General features: G+C 39.1%; 1 protein-coding gene across 2 annotated transcripts; it reads right to left on the bottom strand.

Annotated features, from left to right (window-relative positions):
* Positions 1-243: 243 nt before the first annotated feature.
* bcorl1 (BCL6 corepressor-like 1) lies at positions 244-21,873 on the bottom strand. Of its 2 annotated transcripts, none has more exons than XM_073820849.1 (12): positions 21,745-21,873; positions 16,602-16,674; positions 13,935-16,517; positions 10,522-10,657; positions 7,496-7,945; positions 6,874-7,082; positions 6,363-6,632; positions 5,097-5,263; positions 4,522-4,667; positions 3,376-3,453; positions 2,006-2,180; positions 244-1,924 (listed from the first exon to the last, which is right to left on the bottom strand). In XM_073820849.1, the coding sequence occupies exons 2-12, from the start codon at positions 16,605-16,607 to the stop codon at positions 1,615-1,617; spliced, it is 4,530 nt and encodes a 1,509-aa protein (XP_073676950.1). In that variant the 5' UTR covers positions 16,608-16,674; positions 21,745-21,873; the 3' UTR covers positions 244-1,614. The 2 variants fall into 2 exon arrangements, with proteins under 2 accessions (XP_073676950.1, XP_073676949.1); XM_073820848.1 differs by having other exon boundaries at positions 7,484-7,945.
* Between the last annotated feature and the right edge of the window lie 616 nt (positions 21,874-22,489).

The following is a 22,489-nucleotide window of genomic DNA, read 5'->3' on the forward strand; positions in this document are numbered from 1 at the left end:
TTAATTCAGTCAGTGATTTAATATAGAACTTGACTTGCTTGCAACTGTAAAAAAAAATGCATATCCCTTGGGATTTTTATTAATAATAAATCAGATTGATTGAACACTATCTTTGATCATGTTTCTGCTGCAAACTTATAAAAGCAGCACGCCATGTAAAGGCTGGTGTTAAATTGGGTTTACTATGGTACGTGTGGAAATTTTACCTCAGCCGAAGCTACAAACACACTGCAGATCACAAGCAAGACTTGACAATCATGCTTTATTCTGGTTGATTTCTTTAAAAAAAAGAATCAAATAAACAGCTCTCCTCTTTGAACAGAGATCACCGAAGCAATATGCCTTCTTCAATCAAAACCAAGGACTTTCTTCTTGCCTCGCTGTATTTCCATAAGTAGTGAAACTAAACTCTATCTTTACATTTCTTGTCTCTTCATTTAAATATTTATTGGTTTCAGTTCAAACAAAACTTCATTGATTGTCAACACAAAATCTAGCTTAGCACCAGTACAATAAAACTGTACTTTAGCCTGTTAAAATACTGTTCGCAGTGTGGGAAAAAACAAAACAACTTCAGGATAAAGGGATCGTTATTTGTACATCGTCAAATAAAGCACCAACCATACAAAGCAATTTTCATATATCATTTGTCTGATACACACAAAAAAGGTCAAATATATTAATGACTATTAAATTAAGCACAAACAACAATCAGTGTAAATAAAACACGCCACGCGCCACAAAGCACGCAGGAATCTGGAACACCAGGAAAAACCAGGAGACGACCCCTTCCGCGACCACTGGAAAGCAGTTCAAAACGGAATCTAGAAAAATGTCTCTAGAAAACCTTAAAAAAAAAAATCCACAGGCTTGTTTTTTTTTTGTTTACCACTTAATTCTACCAGTGGATAAAACCAACCAAAGCAAAAACGAAGCGACGTCAGACGTCACAGGAACATGTCCCGTGCCTGCTACGATACAAATGAAATAAAGAGAAGGTGTAATGATTCTGGCAGAGCTGCAGTGGTGCTGAGGTAAGGAGGGCCGGGGTGAGGAACATATGCTGTAGGTTAGGGGGCTTCTGGGAGCCGAGAGAGGCTCGATGGTTTACACAGGAACCATCTGGCCCAAAGGCATTCCTGCCGCTGTTAGCTTGACGTAAGCCTCTTAGCTACCCACATTTAGTTTACCAAGATAAAAAAAGACTTGGATTACCACTCCTTCTAAAGGACCGTCAATAACAAACAAACATAAAAACATGTTAATGATAAGTTACAACCAGATGCGTTCACCCTGATGTCAAGATATACATATATATTTACTTATACATATAGGTTTATTTAAAAAAAAATGAATTATTGAAGAGTGAAAAACAAAAGCCTACAGAAGGAACCTGAAAGTTGCTTCCCAGTGGAGTCCGTCCCATGGCCAAATCGCTCCCTAGGGCCCCTTTCTTTACTCTGGGGGTCTGTGAGAAGAGTGTCAGTGACGAAATAGGACCTTTCTGGCTGATTCTGAACATACAAAGTGCTGGTACTGGTAACAGGCCATCAGATGCAATGGCAAGGACCCAAGGACGGCACCTCACCGTCTGGAGACGTAGAGCAGGAGTCGCTATCGACTGCAGGGTCTGACGTTGGGCCCTGACTTGTCGTCCTCGTCTTCTCGGAGGAGCTGTATGGAGGAGCCTAGCAGTCCCTGTAACTCTGGTACGCATCGCACCAGCTCCACCGTCTCCTCCCCGTCTTCGTCATCCGGCTGGAGCTCGTCTGGAGCGATGCACGTTTGACTGACGGAGACCTGCTTCCACATCTCTGCCTGAGCGATGCTCGCCACCTCGAACTGAGGGTACCGAGCCCGGAAAATCCGCGCTGACATCTTTAGCCGCTTCAGCACGTCTGCCAGCAAGAACCAGTTACAAAACCTGAGGAGAGGAAACATGGAGCAGCGGTTAGTTAGGTGCTGCCGTGACTGTTTTATATAAAGTGTTTCCGCTGTCACTCACCCCTGTGTTAGTGATACTTGGACGTGGTAGCAGGGTAGGAGCGGCTCGGAGGAGAACTCAAACAGAAGACAGTCTGTATCGGTGTCTCTCTCTTTCCCCTGGTCGCTTAAGTTGTCCCCGCCTTCTTCCTCAGGCTGAGACAATAGGAAGTCCCAGCAAGGTTCCTGTTCTGTCTCTGTAAAAGATTAGAATAAAGACAAAAGCAAATATCAACGTCTAGTTGGAAGACTTCACCACAGTGTATTTATAGTGCTTCTGCTACCCTCTAGTGGGCAGCTTTGTTACCTAATAGTTGGATCACTTTCAGCTTAAATTACGGGAAGCTTGGACAATTAATTGGTCTTACTTGTTATGCCACTATCATTTAGCGATTTGGAAGATAGTTGATTTTGAAAAAGTTAAATACACCACAGTTCAAAAGACACTATATTTAATATCTTGGATTCAGAATCTAATTAAAACCTGGGAATACAATTTTTTCATTGGTTCCACTTAAGAAATAATGTGGCCTTGGACCCCAAAACCAGTCATAAGTAGCATGGGTATATTTTTAGCAATAGGCAACAATACACTGTATGGATCAATATTTTATTTTAGGCCAAAAAACATTAGGATATTAAGATCATGTTCCATGAAGATATTTTGTAAATTTCCTACCAAAAATCTATTAAGATAAAATTTTTGATAAGTAATATGCATTGCAAAGAACTTCATTTGTACAACTTTAAAGGCGATTTTTTCAATATTTAGATTTTTTTGCACCCCTATTTTCCATATTTTCAAATAGTTGTATCTCGGCCAAATATTGTCCTATCCTAACAAACCATACATCAATTGGAAAGCTTATTTATTCCGATTTTCAGATGATATAAAAATCTTAGTTTCATTAAAAATGTACCCTTGTGACTGGTTTTGTGGCCCAGGGTCACGTATCTCTCAGAAAAAGATTTCTCAAACCATGCTGGAGAACATGACCATCAGGTTTTGCACTTGTGGAGGATGTTAAAGCAAATACTGAACGACATTCATGTTGACTTTTTACTCAAATTGTTATGCTGACAGCTTTTTGTCAAGAAAACAAAAATATTTCTTGACAAATGTGAATAATAAGCATTTTCACCGGTGTTTTTTTTTTCAAGCCCAATTTACATTTAAAAGTTTGAAGTCTGAGGACCTATTTTTGACAGATTTTAGTTTTTTAGGTCTTTTTTTAGGTTTTTAAGTAATATTGTGAAGTTTTAATACAATTTTTAAATTTTATATTTAACATGTGGAAACTGTGATACTTTTTCAGGAAGAAAAGAAAAGACACCTTACTGAACCCAAACTTCTGAATGATATTCTATAAAACCTCTAAAACTATTTCGTACCAAATACAGAGCTACTGTAGAAATCCCACTGAAGACTCGGATCTTGCTCTTTTCGTCCCTCTAAATCAGTGAAATATTCTGGAAAAACAAACATAAAGACTCTTAACTAAATAACACATCAATATGATTTTGGTGAGCACATAAACATTAAAGTTTATCAAACATTTACAGTTGAGGTCAAAAGTTGACATACACCTTGTAGAATCTAAAAAATGTTCATTATTTTACCAAAATAAGAGGGATCATACAAAATGCATGTTATTTTTTTATTTAGTACTGACCTGAATAAGATATTCACATTAAAGATGTTTACATATAGTCCACAAGAGAGTATAATAGTTGAATTTATAAAAATCACCCCGTTCAAAAGTTTACATACACCTGATTCTTAATACTGTGTTGTTACCTGAATGATCCACAGCTGTGTTTTTTCTTTATTGATAGTTGTTCATCTGTACCTTATTTGTACTGAACAGTTAAACTGGCCACTGTTTTTCAGAAAGCCTTCAGGTCCCACAAACTCTTTGGTTTTTCAGCAGTTTTGTGTATTTAAACCCTTTCCAACAATGACTGTATGAATCTGAGATCAATCTGTTTATACTGAAGACAACTGAGGGACGCATATGCAACTATTGCAGAAGGTTTGAATGCTCACTGATACTTCAGAAGAAAAAAAATAATGCATTTAGAGCCAGGGGTGAAAACTTTTTGAATTTGAAGTAAATTTAACTTATTTTGTCTTCTGGGAAACATGTAAGTATCTTCTGTAGCTTTGTCATTGTTGAAAAGGGTTAAAATAAACACAAATGCTGAAAGACCAATGAATTTGTGGGACCTTAAGGAGTTTAACTGTTCAGGACAAACAAGGGAAAAATGAACAACTATCACTAAAAAAAAAAAAAAAACAGCTGTGGATTACTCAGGTAACGACACAGTATTAAGAATCAAGTGTATGTAAACTTTTGACCGGGGGATTTTTATAAATAAACTATTTTCTCTTGTGGACTATATGTAAATGTCTTTTATGTTAAAAATCTTATTCAGGTCAGTACTAAAAAAATAACAAGCATTTTGTATGATCACTCTTATTTTGATAAAATAATGAACATTCTGCAGATTCTGCAAAGTGTATTGTAGCCGTTTTACCTTTGAGGAAAGTTTTCATCCCGGGACTCTGAGCTAGTTTAACTGCAGTCTGACCAGAGTAGGTTGCCAGTGTGGGATCTGCCCCGTGATTTAACAGCATCCAGACGGCAGCCAAATTATCAGCTGCTACTGCATCATGAATTGGGCTGCAAGTTGGAAACACAAGTTAGTATACTGAAAATTCTCCATCTTAAGTTAAACTTCTTGTAACTGCAGATGGGCTGCAACGCTGAAAAAGGCAAAAACTCCAACAGGAAATGGTAGGAGGAAGAACAGTTTTATATGATAATTGGACAAAGTTTGTTGGACACATTGTAGCTGTGGGTGGACATACATGATCTTATTTTGTACAGATTCTGATACTATAAATACATCTCCCAAATCTAATGTGGCCCATTAGCTACCTACCATAAAACTGTGTCATTATGTCATTACACAATTAAAAAATCAGTAGCCCAAAGCTGTCTATGGGGATGAACAGAACTTGGTGCCGTGCACTTGTAATGAATATTTTAAGTAACAAATGAACCATTGATTCTGTCTGTATCATATCCTCAATGCAACCTGCTGCTCACCGCGTTCCATCTTGTGCGCTGCAGTTAACATCTGCGCCATGCTTCAGCAGCACCTGTACAATGTGCGTCCAGCCACGTGCACAGGCCTCATGCAGTGCTGTGTAACCAGCATTGTCTCGACGGTTCACCTCTCGCACATCCTTTTCCAAGCAATATAAAACGACATCCTGAAAATAAACATTTATGCATAATGAGCAATTGATCAAATGGTGAGTTACACTAGCATCAGCAGATGTTGATGTAACGCAAAACAAGGCTACTAAAATAATCAAAATATATATATTTAGGGCTGTTAATCAAATTCTATAGGGTTTGTGAAAGAACTACGCGATGTTTGTGAACTGATGAAAAGCAAATAATTACTTAGATTAGAAAAATGTAAAAAATTCAAAACATTAAAAAATACACTACCAGTCAAAAGTAACAGTAAAATTTTTAATGTTTTTTCTTCTCTTCAGTCTCTTCTGCTCACCAAGCCTGCATTTATTTGATCCAAAGTACAGCAACATATTTGTATTATTTAAAATAACTGTTTTCTATTTGAATACACTTTAAAATGTTATATTTTAAAATAATAATTTATTCCTGTGATTTCGAAGCCGTATTTTAGAATCATTACTCCAGTCACATGATCGATTTAAAGCATCCTTGCTAAATAAAAGTATTCATTTCCATAATTTCTTTCCCAAAATAAAAAATAAAAAAAGTATACTGACTCCAAGCTTTTAAATGGTATGGTGTATAATGTTACAAAAGCTTTTTATGTAGATCTTTGGATCTTTCTATTCATTAAAGAATCTTGAAAAAAATAATTCTTAAATAACTGTTTTAAATACTGATAATAATAATAATCAACATATTAGAATGATTTCTAAAGGATCATGTGACACTGAAGACTGGCATAATGATGCTGAAAATGTAGCTTTGATCACAGGAATAAATTACATTTTAATATATATTCAAACAGAAAACAGTTATTTTAAATGCTAAAAATATTTCAAATTTTTTGCTGTTTTTGCTTTCTCAGCAGAAAAAACAAACTTTTGACTGGTAGTGTATTTATCACAAATGAGTGAAAATCAGTGTTAAATTAGAGAAATGTTAACTTAAAATTTCAGGGGATACTTCAAGTAATATTTTAAGTTAAGGGATTCAAAATTTAACATATGTTTTTTAAAAATATTTAATAACACTGGATTCATTTAAATTGACAGAACTTTATTAACTAATGTCAACTAACAACTAAATGTTTTATGACTGCTTTACCTGGTATCCTAATCTAGCAGCTCTCTGTAACAGCGTCTCTCCTGCATTTTTATTGACAATCAGTCGACGGACTTCTGGAGGCACTGGACGGCTTGGAGTAGATTCAGGGATTCCTGATTTCCCAGCTGTTCCTTTTTTACCAGACGGTGGTGAGTTTGACTGCTTGGGAGAAGCATATGGAGGAGTTGGGGTTTTCTTGGCGGCTGGACCTTCCTCATCTGACACGAGGGGCACCGTGCGTTTACCCAAGCTGCCTTTTTTAGTCTTGAGCTGAAACAAACATAAAGAGAGAGTCATGCATGAGAGATGTGACATTGAGAGGAGGCAACTGTTACATGGACCCGCCTAATAAACAGCTGTTGATGAACGTGGTTTACAGTGACTCATAATGCCACTAGGGGGCAGTATAAGACTAATTGAAAAGAAAGATATATACCTTTGTGAGGGAATAATCCCTTGAAATCACAATTAAGTGCTCTAAAGATTAAAAGTTTGAAATGCTTCAGCTAACCTTTTTCTGGTCGTCAGTGTCACATAAGTGTTTGCTTTTGAACTTCCTCTTCCCTGAGGGTTTGTCGTTAGGCTGTGTGACGGGCGGACTCTCTTGAGGTCGTGCCGAACCCGAACGTGTGAACAGGGTCCGCCTAGGGCTGATGTCTGGACTGGGCACTTCGCCGGTCAGCGTGGCACTGAGACAAGGGTACACGCCCATCTTTTCATCTGCAATGGCATAGACTGACATTTCAACACCATCCTTTTTATTACATCATTCCTAACAGCATAGATAGATGGATATAACTTAAATATTAAATACATTTCTTTCAATCAAAAGTAAACTATTCAACCTATTCAGACAGGACTATTTTTCCCCCTGAAGTGGTCAGGTAGTAAAAACTACACAGATTTCCATTATCCTCTTTAAATAGTTGTAACTAAAAAGGTTTTAGTAAAAGTTTAAACTGTGCTAGATATTGCCCCCCAACGGGAAATTCATTCAACACTCATTTTAATTACGCTAGCCTCAACTGTATCCCACAGCCTAAATATTAAGACTAGGAAAGGCAACGACAGAATGATGTTCTCAGCAAATTGTTCATCAAGCCTCAGACATCTTTACTCACTAGTGGCCTCACCATCTTCCACGCCCAGCTTCTCCTCCTCTCCATCTGCCACCTTATCTTTCTCTGTGATGTATTCCCCATTCTGATATTTACGATTCTTGCAGCGTTTCCTTTTCTTTATTGAAGAGGTGTCTCCACCCTCAGTGGGCCTGTCCTTGTCCGCATCCACCTCCTCAGGCAGAGGATTGATTCGAGGCCTGCCGCGCGGCCGTCGGACTGGTACAGGGGGTGGTGGGGTAGGGGGCGGTGTAGAGGGGGGATCGAGAGGGGGAGGAGTAGGTGGAGTAGCGAAGCTCCAGTCTCGGAGCAATGCTTCATCAGTCCGTCTGCGCCCTCGTCTCAGCCGCGGAGAGGCCTCCTCCTGGGAGTCTGATTCCTTACTAGGCCAGCCTGGACTGCTGAGAGAGCTTGAAACTCTGTCAACCTGAGGACTTCTGCATGGACTGTTCTCTGGATCTGTGACTGGTGACAGAATCCAGAAATATCCATGAGAAACACTCTGATATTCAGGAAACCATGCCATTGTCTTACATACGACACAAAAGCAAAAACACCTTTTTCAAAGATTAATTCACACAAAAATAATGTCAAATCAGTCCGTATTTACTCTTTTGTTGCTTCTAAACATTTTTTTTTGGTATAAAGTGGTCGAATCATTTACGCAGGTCTTTTCCATACAAGTTTACAGTCACCACAGCTGTAAAGGGACAAGTTCACTTCCTTTATTTCTTCAGTCGAAAAGAAATTAAAGTTTTTGATGAAAACATTTCAGAATTTTTCTCTATATAGTGCATTGTAAAGGGGATCAAAAGGTTGAAGGTCTAAACTGCAGTTATAATGCAGCTTCAAAGTGCTCTACTTGATCGCAGCCGAGGAATAAGATTCTTATCACGTGATTAGTCATTTTCTCAAAACAATTAAAATGTATATATTCTTAACCACAAATGCACATCTTGCAATAGCTCTGCGATGCACATGACACAAAAATCACGCACAGAAGGTTCTTCGTCTGTGTACCTTGGTTTAAAAACAACAACAAAAAAAAAACATTTGACTTTCTTTGCATGTGTGCTTTGTAAACACTGGGTCAGTACTTCCACCTATGTCAAACATGCGTGAGGTCGAGCTAGTGCAAGATGAGCATTTGTGGTTAAAAAGTATATAAATTTGTATTTTTCTTAGAAAATGACTGATTGTTTTGCTGACAGGACCCTTATACCTTGGCTGGGACCGTGCAGAGCCCTTTGAAGCTGCATTAAAACTGCAGTTTGGACCTTAAACTCATTGGCCACCACTGAAGTCCACTATATTGGAAAAAAATCCTGGAATGTTTTCCTCAAAAACCATATTGAAGATCTTGAATGACATGGGGGTGAGTAAATTATCTGGGAATTTTCAATTTGGAAGTGAACTTCTCCTTTAAGCTCCAAAATGACTAAATTAAAGGAGAAGTTCACTTATTTAAAGATAACATACTTACCCCCTTGACATCCAAGATGTTCATGTCTTTTTTCTTCAGTTGTAAAAAAAATTATGTTTTTGGGGAAAACATTTCAGGATTTTTCTCCATATAGTGGACTTCTATGGTGCCCCCGAGTTTGAACTTCCAAAATCCAATTTAAATGCAGCTTCAAATGACCCCAAATTCGGTTGTAAACGATCCCAGCTGAGGAAGAAGGATCTTATCTAGCGAGGCAATCGTTTGTTTGTTTTTTTATTACAATTGATATACTTTTTTTAACCTCAAATCCTCGTCTCGCTCTGCCTAAACTCAGTTTTTTTCCGGTTCAAGACAATAAGGGTATGTCGAAAAATTCCCATCTCATTTTCTCCCTCGACATCGAAATCGTCCCACATCACTGTTTTAACTTTTTTATTAAGGGTGTTTGACTGAAGAAAGAAAGACATGAACTCTTTGGATGACAAGGGGGTAAGTGCATTATCTGAAATTTTTGTTCTGGAAGTGAACAACTTCTTTAACCCACCAAAATTGTATGCTTGTTCCAAAGTTATGCAGCCGATAACTGATTTAGTGAGCTAAGCTAGTTCTTGTCAATTTAGATCACAAATTGAGCTGAACGATTCATTCAAAAATCACACTGATTCATTCACTAATTAGAGTTCACTGTTGTTCACGGTCTCTTTTGGAAATTAACAACCAGGCTTGACCCATCATTGCAAGAAAAAGACAATCTTAAAAATACTTTTTTTTATATATATATATATATATATATATAGAAGGAAGGTATGGAATTACATGAAAGTGAGTAAATTAGCAATCTATTCCTTTAAAGGATAAGTTCACCCAAAAAAGAAAATTCTGTCATTAATTACTCACCCTCATGTCGTTTCAAACCCGTAAGACCTTTGTTCGTCTTCGGAACACAAATTAAGATATTTTTGATGGAATCTAAGAGCTCTCTGACCCTCCATAGACAGCAAGGGTCCTTCCACGTTCAAGGTCCAGAGAGGTACCAAAACATCTACAAAATAGTCCATTTGACATCAGTGGTTCAATCGTAATTTTTTGAAGCCACAAGAATATTTTGTGACAAAAAACAAAATAACATATTTCAACAATTCTTTTCCTCTACATCAGCCTAGTGCCATTTTGGAGAGTATCAAGCAGCATATATGCACTTTCTTATAAACATAAACAAAGTGTATGTGTGCTTTATGGGAGAAGCATGCATTGTTTTTGTGCGAGGAAAGCATATTCCAAAATGGCGCTATGGTGATGCAAAGGAGAATAATTGTTAAATAAAGTATTCTCATAGCTTCATAAAATTATGATTAAAGCACTGATGTCACATGGACTACTTTATCAATGTGCTTAGTACCTTTCTGGGCCTTAAATGCGGTAGGACCCTTGCTGTCTATGGTGGGTCAGTAAGCTCTTGGATTTCATCAAAAATATCTTAATTTGTATTCCGAAGAGGAACAAAGGTCTTACGGGTTTGGAACAACATGAGGGTGAGTAATTAATGACAGAATTTTCACTTTTGGTTGAACCCTTTAATTATAGGCTGGGTGAGTACCTATTTTGTTTGAGTCGGAGTGCTCCACATTAGCTGAACAGTTTTTCCCTTTGCGAGTCTTTCCCCCTACTTTAGGGGCTGGGCTTGTTGCATCTTTCAGGACACTTTTTCCCACTCCAGGCAATGCATCTTTCTTCTGATGAAGTACAACATAATGTGTTAAATAAAATTAAAACAGAGCATTTTGTCTTGCAATAACATGCATATTGTCATTTTGATTAATGGCTATTCAAAGCAAAAATTTCACAGGAAAATCTAATTGTCTACTAAACCCATCACTAGCTCATAGTGGTAATGCCATCATCTCTCACCAAGCGCTTTCACAGGGCTTAGACTCACGCAGCTCATTTGCACAGCAGAACGCACGTCACTAGGCTACTTCCACAATAATCGCATGTGAACTATTTTAATTTCCCTCCAGAATTTAAAAACAAATCTGTTATGTATCTGAACGGTGTAGGTCAAAACACACCGTTTTAAACGAAGTATAACCACAAGACCATTCTGAATAAATTTGCTACATTTGCAGTTATGACCATATACCAGTTAACATGGATAAAACAAAAACACCAATAGGAATTACACTGGAAAATCATAACCAGAACAACTCCGCAAGCACTAAAATGATTTAGTCAGCTCAGAATAAAAACAGAATAATATAAACTTTTGTAATTAACCAAGCTACATACTTCCCATTTCTGCTTTAAAATCCTTTAGTAATGCTTTGTCCACTCTAAGAGCAAACTGACTGACAAATCTAAATGACTGACTGTGGTATAAGTTTCTATCAATACAGGCTAACTTATTTTGAATACTACGTTAAAGCAAAAATTCTTCATACAGTGAACTACCAGTAAAACTGATATAAATTCGGGACCAAAAATTATTCATACACTTTTCCCAAACCTTTTTTCCTAAAGTATTTTTTCGTTAATTGCTAATGCAACCTTTTTACACCACAGACTGAACAAAATTGAGCATTGATTGGTAAGTGGTCAACGAAGTATTGATAGTTGTGTAAATATTGTCATATTAACAGTTGTCTGGTTTTTTGGTTGCTTGTAATCCATTACATACCTTTCTATCAAAGTTATCTGACATTATCAAGACACAGTTTAACTGAGCTCTTGTCATATTTCAGATATTATTACCATTTTCTAAACTACAGCAAATAAACTGTGATAATGTGAGAAATGTTTAAGGTCTCTGAATAAATTTTGGTTTGACTGTATATTTATCCCCTCTTTTGTGATATGACATGGCAGGCCAAATCAAAGTTCATCAAGGGTCAAATTTTACCAGCAGGCCTTGTTTTGGACATCTCTGCTTCACAGTTAAGGCTGAGCATCATGATGACATATACCAAATGTGTGAATATGGCTCAAACAATTCCGAACTCAATGAAACTGAACTAAAATGTTATTTAATGTAAATCCATTTCTTACTTATAGACCAATTTGGAGTCGACGTCAGTTACGTCACTTTGTGGTGGCAGAAAAACACTGGTAACGAGTAAAGGGAAAGGGGTAAAATCCATGGAATAAGAGAAAAAAATGTATTCATGTGTGTTTGGATGTCAGAATCACAATGCAAGTCATTTTTATAGAATACTGTCATCAAGCCGCTATTTGAAACTAAACACAGATGTTTGAATGGACAGACTATAGATGAAACCTGCTATGTTCACTCTACTTTTAAAATTTGATTTAAACAATAGGTCTACATAATATTCACATATGCAGTTCATAGGGGACATATTGCATTAACCCTACAGTTACAGCATGACATACTAATTAAACCTATAACATTTTACATATCATTTACCAATTTAACTCACAATTCTGACTTTTTTTCTCACAAATGCAAGTTTATATTTCCTAGCTCAGACTTTATATATATTTGTCAATTCTGTGAAACAAAGTCAGAAACGCAGGATACAAACTCATGATTCTGAGCTGAGAATTCTTATTAGAATTCTGAGATATAATCTCGGAATTGCATGAATAAAGTTAGAATTTACCTTTTTTTTATTCTTTTATTCCGTGGCTTCCATAGACTGATACTTAAAAACTGTCAATTTCTGCCACCAGATAGGCTCCGCCCATGAAATAAAAACTTTATTTTTCTGACGTTTGCCAACACCGAATTGGTCTATACCGTTTGCACTTTTTCCATCAAGTACCAAATAAAAGAAAAAATAATCAAATTAAATAATTTACCTTTTGTTTTTCAAGTATTCAACTGACTGGATTGTGCAAACATTAGTCTCAGCCTCAGACGTCACGCCCAGGGAACGTTGGCAAAACGTCTGATGCATATGGTACGCTTAACTGGAAACACTTCAGGAATGTCGAAGTCGTCATTTGATTAGTTGAATTTGACCGGATTTCCCGGGAGACGCGAGTGTCGCGTTTATTTTCGGTCCGCCGGGAAACAGAGCGCAGACTGATTTACTCTGCGTTTTGCTAAAATGTGCTTATGCAGACGCCATTGTTGTTATACACATATGTGACCCTGGACCACAAAACCAGTCTTAAGTCGCTGGGGTATATTTGTAGCAATAGCCAAAAATACATTGCATGGGTCAAAATATTAGATTTTTCTTTTATGCCAAAAATCATTAAGAAATTAAGTAAAGTTCATGTTCCATGAAGATTTTTTGTAAAATTCCTACTGTAAACATATCAAAATGTAATTTTTGATTTGTAATATGCATTGTTAAGAACCTAATTTGGACAACTTTAAAGGTGATTTTCTCAGTCTTTTAGATTTTTTTGCATCCTCAGATTTCTGCTTATTTATTGAGCTTTCATATGATGTATAAATCTCAGTTTTGTCAAATTTAACCTTATGACTGGTTTTGTGGTCCAGGGTCACATATGCGACGTCCGCGAACAAATTACTAACTTACTGCTTGTTCTCCCTCTTCTTCGTTATCTTTCAATGCTGGTTATTTCAATGACTGACTTGTTGCATGCCAGTCTGTTGTTGTGGGGGCATTTCCACGCACAGAAACGTGACGTTGAACTAAACGAACTGTGATTGGTTGTTTGACATGTCGATCAGACGGGCTTATGGGCGGGCCTTGGCCAATGAAAGCTGCCATGAATTCCAGACCTTCAGCCATCAGTCTAAAGGTCTGGCTACGGGAGACTATGCAAACATTATCACATGGTTGAAACCTTTTTTTTCTTTGTGTAATTTCCAGCAGAATTATTATACTGTCATATATATTTCCTTGCGACATAAAAATCACTCATGCTGTGATATCAGATTTTGGTCATACTCCCACCCGTAGACTGAATTAAAGAAAATGTTAATGTAATCAGTCATGGCTTATGCTATTGATGCCGTTCTATTACAAAGATTATAATAAAAATGAACCACCAATGTCTAGATTTAAAAAGGCTTACCTTTTTATGGGAGGAGCTCTGCTTGACTGACAGACTGTCTTTATCTTTTTGCTTCTTAGTTGCAGTCTTTTTTTGCACTTCAGAAGGTGTCTTCTCCTTGGCAGGCTTTTTCAGGTTCTTCTGTTTGGTGGTGGATACTTTTCCTTTGGAAGGTATCTCCTCTTTGGCTCCATTCATTTTTGCCTCTCCTTCTGCTTCTATTGTCTGGCTCTGTAGAAGGGATAAGGCTATCCCTTCTACCTTAACATGAGAAGAAAGCTTCCTCTCTGATGCCTTCTCCTCTTTTGCGGTCTCATCCTCTAACTGTTGAGACAATTTCCTTTCCTTCCATTCTCCTTTAACACTGTGAGCGCTTCTTTTACTAGGGGTACTAGATTTCATTTTTTGTCTACCATCAGATGCTTGACTTTCTGTCTGTTTTGCCTGCTTGTCTCGTGCCTTATCCTTGGGCACAGGAACGGTTGTGATCTCCGGTCTGCTTAGTGCTGCTATGGTGTCCGTTTGTGGAGAGGTTCTGTCTGATTTGATGACCTGTCCTTCTATAGCCCTGAATGGAGGAGAACTGGCGGTAAGGGTCTGCTGCAATGTGGACTCCTGACACCTGTTCGGCAAGCTTGCTACCTCAGGCCTCTTGGAGCCAACAGAAGATAGATTACAGTAGTTCTCACCTGTAAGCGCAGTGGTCTCAAGAGTTTTTTGCTTCACTATCGACTCCAGGTTAGACAGGGGAGATTTGGCCTTCTCCCACTTTTCATCCTCTACTTTAGTCGGGCTTAAGTGGGAGTTGTGGAACAGGGCTCTCTCACAACTGAGGGAGCTCTTTGTCTTTGGGGCTTGAGTCAGACTTGGTCTCTTCTGCAGGGATGTTCCTTGGGAAAGAACACAAGGTGGTTGCCACAAGGATTTAACTGGAGGTGTAAACAGGGTCCCTCCCTTTACACCAACAGATTTCTGGTGGGGCTGTGAATTTGCTGTAGCACATAATTGGGTGGATAAAAAACCTTGTTGAGTACCTGTCGAGAGCTTTCCACCTTTATTATGCTGGGCACCTTTAATAGCAAATGGCGCTTTCCTGTCTCTACACACCGGCTGCTCTCCTTGGTCAATGATGGAGATGGTTTCCTGTTTGGCAAATGTCTGAAGGTCTTCAACAAAAGCAGCACTTTTTCCATCTTTGCTACGTAAAGTAGATGCTAGAATGGGGCTTGCCACTCCTACATATGTACCAGGGAGATTATTTAAGGAGCCAGGAGATGAGCCTTTGGCCCAGGATGCATTAGGTTCCAAAGCATGGTGATTAGTTAGTTTTGAAGATGATTTCTGAGTTGCACCATTTCTTTGGGTGTCATACGTACTGGACGATCCAAAGGAAGCAGAATGAACCTTTTTTGAACCAGCAACATTTTTCGGATGAGATTCAGAAGGGTGATGTTCCGTGGCCACCAATGGGCTATTCTGAGCGTCTTTAATGCTTTTTTGTCTCTTGGACTTTGCAGACAGGTCAAGGGGCACGTCCCTTGACTCAACAGGGCAGGAAACACTGTGCTCCTCTGGAGTGGACAGAGTTTTTGGTTTCAGATACGCCAACGAGGTTTTCTCAGGACCTCTGTACGTTGAACCTTTTTCTACAAGGCTGAGCAGCCGACTTTGAGTGGTGATATTCGCCAGAGCCGGGCTGCAGCAGATGGCAGCAGTGGGAGAGATGGTGTAACGGGTTGGTGGAGCTGAGCCCTGCGTGGCTTGCTGTACTGGAAGGGCCAGAGCTGGGGCTGCTACAGAAGACATCGTGGCTTTATGCTCAGCTCCACCTTGAAAGCCCTTTGACAAAGAGTCACACCTGACTTTGGATCCTGAAGACTGAGGCTTCTTCTCAGCAGCAGGTCCTCTCCCCACAGAAAAGTGATACGGGTATGTTTTGAGCATAGGTGTCGCACTCGAACAAGAGATTTGCGCTGTGCAGTCCTTTTGAAACTGGCTAGCAGTGGCTTCTCTCAATGCTGCAATCTGACCTAACCCTGGTGGCAATGTGATCTTACAGAGGGGAGACGAAAAATTGGAGGGGGGGAGGAAAGCCACAGGCTGGCCGGGTTTAAACAGCGTGGAGCACTGGAACCCCAAAGGAACGCTTATCACAGGTTGGGCTGGTGCTGGTGCGTTAGTCTTCTTGTTTAGGTTTATACTAGAGTGAACAGAGTTCACAGGGTCCTCTGCAGTGACCTTTTTACCACAAGGCCACTGGTGAGTGGAGTAGATGCCAGCACCGTCAATCTTGCTTTTGGAAACCTCAGTCCGATCAGGCAACGGTGTGCTCAAGGGATCAGTGCTGAACACATTGCTGTGAGGCTGGGAGGGGGGAACTGGGGGACAATGATTTGAATTGCTGGCTTCTGAGCAGACGTCGGGCGTTTTGCAGTCTGTGGTCACCCTCAGCTTGTTCTGCTGACTTTGAGGTATGTCACCTCTAAGTTCAAGAGGCAGTGTCTGCTGTGGATTCCCCACCATGCTCTCAGACACCTGGGTAGGGGCACTGCTCTCTCTGCTTACCGTCCCTCCATCCCCTACATTCATTGGTGAGGGATCCACCTGATCAGAAAAACAAGGAGTTAGGTTTTGAAAAAGATCATGAAAGAGTCAGAGGGGGGACTATAACAATGAAATGTATGTTACCTGCATAGGCGTTTTCTCAACACATTACTCAGTGTGACTTTTTATGGGACTCTCTTCTGGGTAGTGTACAGTTCTGTAGTAGAAATAGATCATTTGCAGCTGAGAAATTGCACTAATTGAACATATAGAATTATTTAAAACAAAACATCATAACTTGGAACATTAAAGCCCTACAATTTCATTAAACAGAACAACAGTGGTGGCCAAAATTAGTGTTTTCACTGGCTAAAAAAATGGTTTTAAGTCAGTTATGTAAATTTTTTGCTGTAGTGTGTCAGTAGGAAATATCAGTTTACATTTCCAAATATTCATTTTGCCATTAATTGTAATAATCCAGTGAGATATTTGTTTGCACAAGGAGTCTGACAACAGCCAGTGCTCCACACAGAGATCTGATCTCATCATCATCTAGTCTGTCTGGAATGACATGAAGAAACAAAACAAACTGAAACAGACTAAATCCATAAGATGTATTAAGAAACCTACCTGCAAAGCAATAGTACTGTTAAAGGTTTTAGGCACTTTTTTCTTCTATTCTGTAAAATGAGGATGCTGTCAAAAATAATGTCATAAATAGAAAACTTCTATTATCTAAATTAAATCAACATTTAGTCTGACTACCCTTTGCGTTTAAAGCAGCTTTTGTCCTGCACATAGTTTTTCAGGTAGGTTTGCAGTTAAATCCAAAAGAACTGTGGCAACGTCTCCAAGATGCTTTGAGAGGCCTACCTTTTTTGCAGGTATGTTTGTTGAAGCATCTTGGAGTCGTTGCAACAGTTCTTCTGGATTCAGCCTGTCTCAGTTTGTAATTTTGTTCTGTCATTCCAGACAGACTGGATGATGATGAGATCAGCACTGGTTGTTGTCAGACTCCTTGTGCAAACAAAAATATGACTAGATTATTACAATTAATGGCAAAATGAATGTCTACTGACACACTACAGCAAAAGGTAGAAATGACTGACTTCAAACAATTCTTTAGCTGGTGGAAATACTCGTGTTCTAATAATTGTGGTATTAACAAAGCCACGATGTTGCTTTTTCACTCATTTTCACTTAATTATTTTTTATTTAAGATACTTATAATTGATTCCAGAAGATAAATGTGTAGTTCTGCCAAGGTCAACTCAGACCTGATTAACTGAATCAAATGTAAAATATAGATTGCCATCTATATTACACATCACTAAGAGGCATTTGAACTAAGAGGTGATCTTGTTAGCGCATTCATTAAAAATGGTTCAGTTGGTAATACATTCACCTGACATTCCTACAACTGATAATCCCTATTAGTAGTGCAGAACTACATGTACCATGCACATTACTTCAAGAACTTCCAAATCATTCTGAGTGATATGAAATATTTCTAGTCACCAATAAGGGTTTTCAAAAATTCTTTCCATATGCCAAAAAAAGAATCTGACTTGACACAAAATGTCAAAACTTCTAGAATTTTAGCAAAAGACAGACATGGATGAGTTTTAATTATGATCGATGAGAACGTCTGCATGTTTTATCTCTCTTTCCCTGTAATCTGACAAAATTGACACTCTAACCATGAGGCCACAACATCACTTCTCTCGCTACAGTCAGTGATATGAGACAGGCTGGAAACTTCCTGTGAGTAACAGAGGTTTCCTTAGTCAAGATGTCACAATTTCCTTCAGACCACAGCTTGAGTAGGAATAGATATTACACTTACAGTGTTCAGATTTAAATAACAGATTTTAAAAGAATACAATGATCTCCTGCTACATATTCCAGCGATTTACATTCTTAATTACACGTTTGCAAATGCATGCTGTCATCTTCTCCTGCAGGAGAGACTAAATTGTGAAAACACTGAGTTTGATCCGTGACTCTCTTTGAGTTTGTGAGTAAGTCAATTTCGAGTATCCAAGGCAGCGCCTAAACACTGAAAACTCAGACGAGCAAAAACCTCAGCTTCCACAGCTGAAGGGACAGTTTTCACTGCGACAACATCCTCTTAACCCACATTGCATGTGACGACGGGCTGGTCAAAGTCTGCATACTCGAATCCCCCCCCTTTTTAAAGAAGCAGAGCACCCAATACTGATCACCTCCCAAAACCTTACACAGCGCAATGAAGGGGAATAGTCGATCGCGTTAAAGGCCGCAAATGCCAAGGGTTGAGGATAAAGGATGTAAGGCCATGCAAAAGTTGATGCTGGTTTTACTGCCTCATTACCTCCATGGGACAAACTACAGTAGATCAAGACATATCAACAGCGCAGAAGAAAACAGCGCAACCATTAATGTGATGCTGTGTCTAACACAAGCGCTTTAGTCTTTACAGACATTAGATAGAGGCAAAGCATCTCATGTCCACAGTCACAGAGTGTGCATTACTAAAATGTTTGCTTATAATGAGGTGGTCAAGCTGTGATTTAATCTAATACCAATAGCGCCGTGTGTCAGGTCTTGCAAAACTCCTATCAGAGAGCAACAGATTAAATCAATATACAGGGTTTCCACACTTTTTGACAAATTAATTTCCATGACCTTTCCAGTCATGCATTATTAGCGAATAAGGTTTTTAAAGACTGTGGTGGTGGTAGATTTCCATTATATGTCAGATAATTGCTTTTCAAAGATTTAAATGATCTTAATTATTTTTGTACAATATAACCATAAATTCTGGTTTTACTACATGTATGTGACCCTGGACCACAAAACCAGTCATAAGTAGCTATTTGCATATTTGCAATATAGTATACAATATACTAATATAGTATAGGTCAAAATTATTGATTTTTTTTTATGCCAAAAATCATTAGGATATTAAGTAAAGATCAAGATAGTTTGTAAATTTCCTACTGTAAATATATCAAAACTTTATTTTTGATTAGTGATAAGCATTGCTAAGAACTTAATTTGGACAACTTTTAAGGCAATTTTTTAAGGATTTTTTTTTTTGCACACATTTTTTTTTCCCTCACATTCCTGATTTTCAAATTGTTGTATCTCAGCCAAATACTGTCCTATCCTATTTATTCAATTTTCAGATTATGTATAAATCTCAATTTCAAAAAACTGACCCTTACTACTGGTTTTGTGGTCCAGGGTCACATATAGGCAATGTAATATTTTAGAGCACAGCATAAAACAGAAAAACTTAAACTCACTATAGAAAATGTCAATGAGTTTTACTCATTTTAATGACTGTGCCATAAAGTTAGGAAAATCAATTAAAAATCTTGGTATTTTTGGATTTTCATGTTGGTGGAAGCCTGAATACAAAATCAAACCAAAAGATCTGAAGTTGCACATTCTTGCACCCGAGACAAAATCACCCTGATGTCTCTCGAGGTTATGTTCTTAATTTAAAATTAATGACATTATTAAGACCAAATGTGCCCTGGACCACAAAATCACACAGATATATTTGTAGCAATAGCCAAAAATACATTGCATGGGTCAAAATAATAATAATTTTTCCTTATGCCAAAAACTATTAGGATATTAAGTAAAGATCATGTTCAATGAAGATATTTTGTAAATTTCCTACTGTAAACATATCAAAACTTAATTTTAATTAGTAATATGCATTGCTAAGTACTTAATTTGGACAACTATAAAGGCGATTGAAGCATATTTATTCAGCTTTCATATGATGTAGAATTTGACACTTATGACTGGTTTTGTGGTCCAGGGTCACAAATATTACTTCAGAAAATCAAAGTGCATGCATAACCATCGCAATTAACCAAATCTAAACGGCTAAGTCTCAAACACAAACAACATAAAAACCGCAAACTTCGCATCAGAATTCAGGTGAGCGCAGCAGCTCCACGTTGACGATACAGGTGACAGCTGTCTTAAAATACGAACTGCTTATCTTTCTGACTTCAAATGAGATGCAACTGATGTGGGTACACTTAAAGTACCTGTCTAGCATAACCGAGCCGTATAGGCCTTTAGCGAAAGTCTGCTGATTGGAAAGTTTATGATGTGTTATACGCGTGATTATATCTGCAGCTAAAGATAGACCCGATCATTTTCGTGCAGACGTTTTTCATCTCGAGGCATCTCAATTATTGAAAACGCAGGATTCAGTGGGAGTGGGAGCCCGTGTTTTTCTTCAGCCCTCGTTCTTTTGAATGGGGTTACCAGCGCAATGATAGACGGAGACGAGGAAATAAGCATCGTCTCTCCTCTCCCTAGACCGGAGCTCGGCACACACTCACGGTCTCCCGGTCAGTCCGCAGCCCGGAGCTCATTTATGCACAAAGGATGATGCAGAAAAGCAGTCGATGACCAGCCAATGTCACGTATCCACAGCGAGCTTAATATTAGGACAGAGCATCGTCCTAGAAGAGAGCAAAATGTTTGTTTCTCTGACCAACCCACTCGCTCGTTCGAGCTGGAGCTACTAAAAAAACCGTATCACACAATACAAGAGACTCTCAGGTGACACGAAACGCCTCGCGTGCCGAAATGGGAGCCAGTGATAAATATCGGCGATGTTCACACACAAAAACAAGCAAATGTAGGTCCCGCGATCGGGGATTAGCCAAAATAGACGTTTTCTTACACTGTCCGTGCGGCCACGATGTGGTCAAACTAACCGACGCGTTCGTACTGGCCGAATCCTGTCAAACTATGAAGTGACCGTTGGTTTTTCGCTAAACGCGAACCGAGCTATGACGTCTGAATGAGAAGTCGAGACAAAATACACGGGCAGAGAAATGTCACACGCACACATTTAGGTTGGATGATATCTCGTTCGCGAGGAAACATCGTACTTTGGCTGTCTCTCTCTCCACACTGCCCTCGAGGAGTGTTTGGAAACTAATATAGGGTCGCCGAGTTTCCCGTACGCTCCTTATTATGATCGTCACTTGTGCTGCGTGACACGCGGGGAGAGCGTTATTTCGTACGGAGCAAGGTGTACGAAACTGAAGGAGCGATTTTCAGATCCCTGCGCAGCGAAGTCTCCCCTCTAACTACTCTGCCACCGTACGACACGAAATGTGTCCATAGCGGAGCAGCTCCAACAATCCAACTGTTATGACATGCCACAGCCCCAGAACCGATTCCTTCGTCCGTGCAGCCCCGAATAATTCCAAAAGGCAATTAGCGAGCCAAATAACGATGTCAGATTGTACAAACGTGCACCAACCCGTTTGACCGACATTTGGAAGATGTTCGCGCATCAAGATAACGGCTTTAATCCGCTCTTCCGTTCTTGTCGCTTGCAGTTCACTAATCTCGACGATTTTCGGTTCTGAAAGTCCGGGGGGGTTCGTACCGTATCTCTCTGTCTCTGGTCTGGTGGGAGAGAGAGAGGGGCAGAAGGAGTCGAGCTCGTGTGGGAGTTGTAGTGCGCCGACATCCACGCCCTGACCGCGTTCGCCCGGAGAAGGGAGGAGCGAGGACTGCAGGTCCCAGCATGCACCGCGAGAATCCAGCCGCTCAAGGGGAAAGGGGATCGCAACGGTGCGCTAAACTGCAAACCCTACCCGAGTAACAAAGTGAAAATACACCCTCTGTCTCAATTAAACCGTTGCTCTCGGACCCGACACGCGAGGGTCGCCGACTAGCACAGGCGTGTTTGTATTCTCTAGCTTTTAAATTTGCACACGTGGGCCGGCACAAAAAAAAAGAGTTGAGACAAACATTGCAGCGGAATTAATAAAAACCCTGCTCGGTCTCGAACTATTTCAATAGAGCCACGAGACCGATGTCCACTAGAGGATCATCAATAGTAGATGCACATTAGGATCCTCACTACAGACGCACACTGATGGATTCAGATGTTTATATTATCAACCTAAAATAAACAGATATTCAATTTGAGAAGATTAGACTTCTTTGTCAACACATGGTGCATAATACAAGATCTTTAACACATACCAAGTTAAATT

This window comes from Garra rufa, chromosome 16, assembly GCF_049309525.1.
Source record: "Garra rufa chromosome 16, GarRuf1.0, whole genome shotgun sequence".
NCBI lineage: Eukaryota > Metazoa > Chordata > Actinopteri > Cypriniformes > Cyprinidae > Garra > Garra rufa.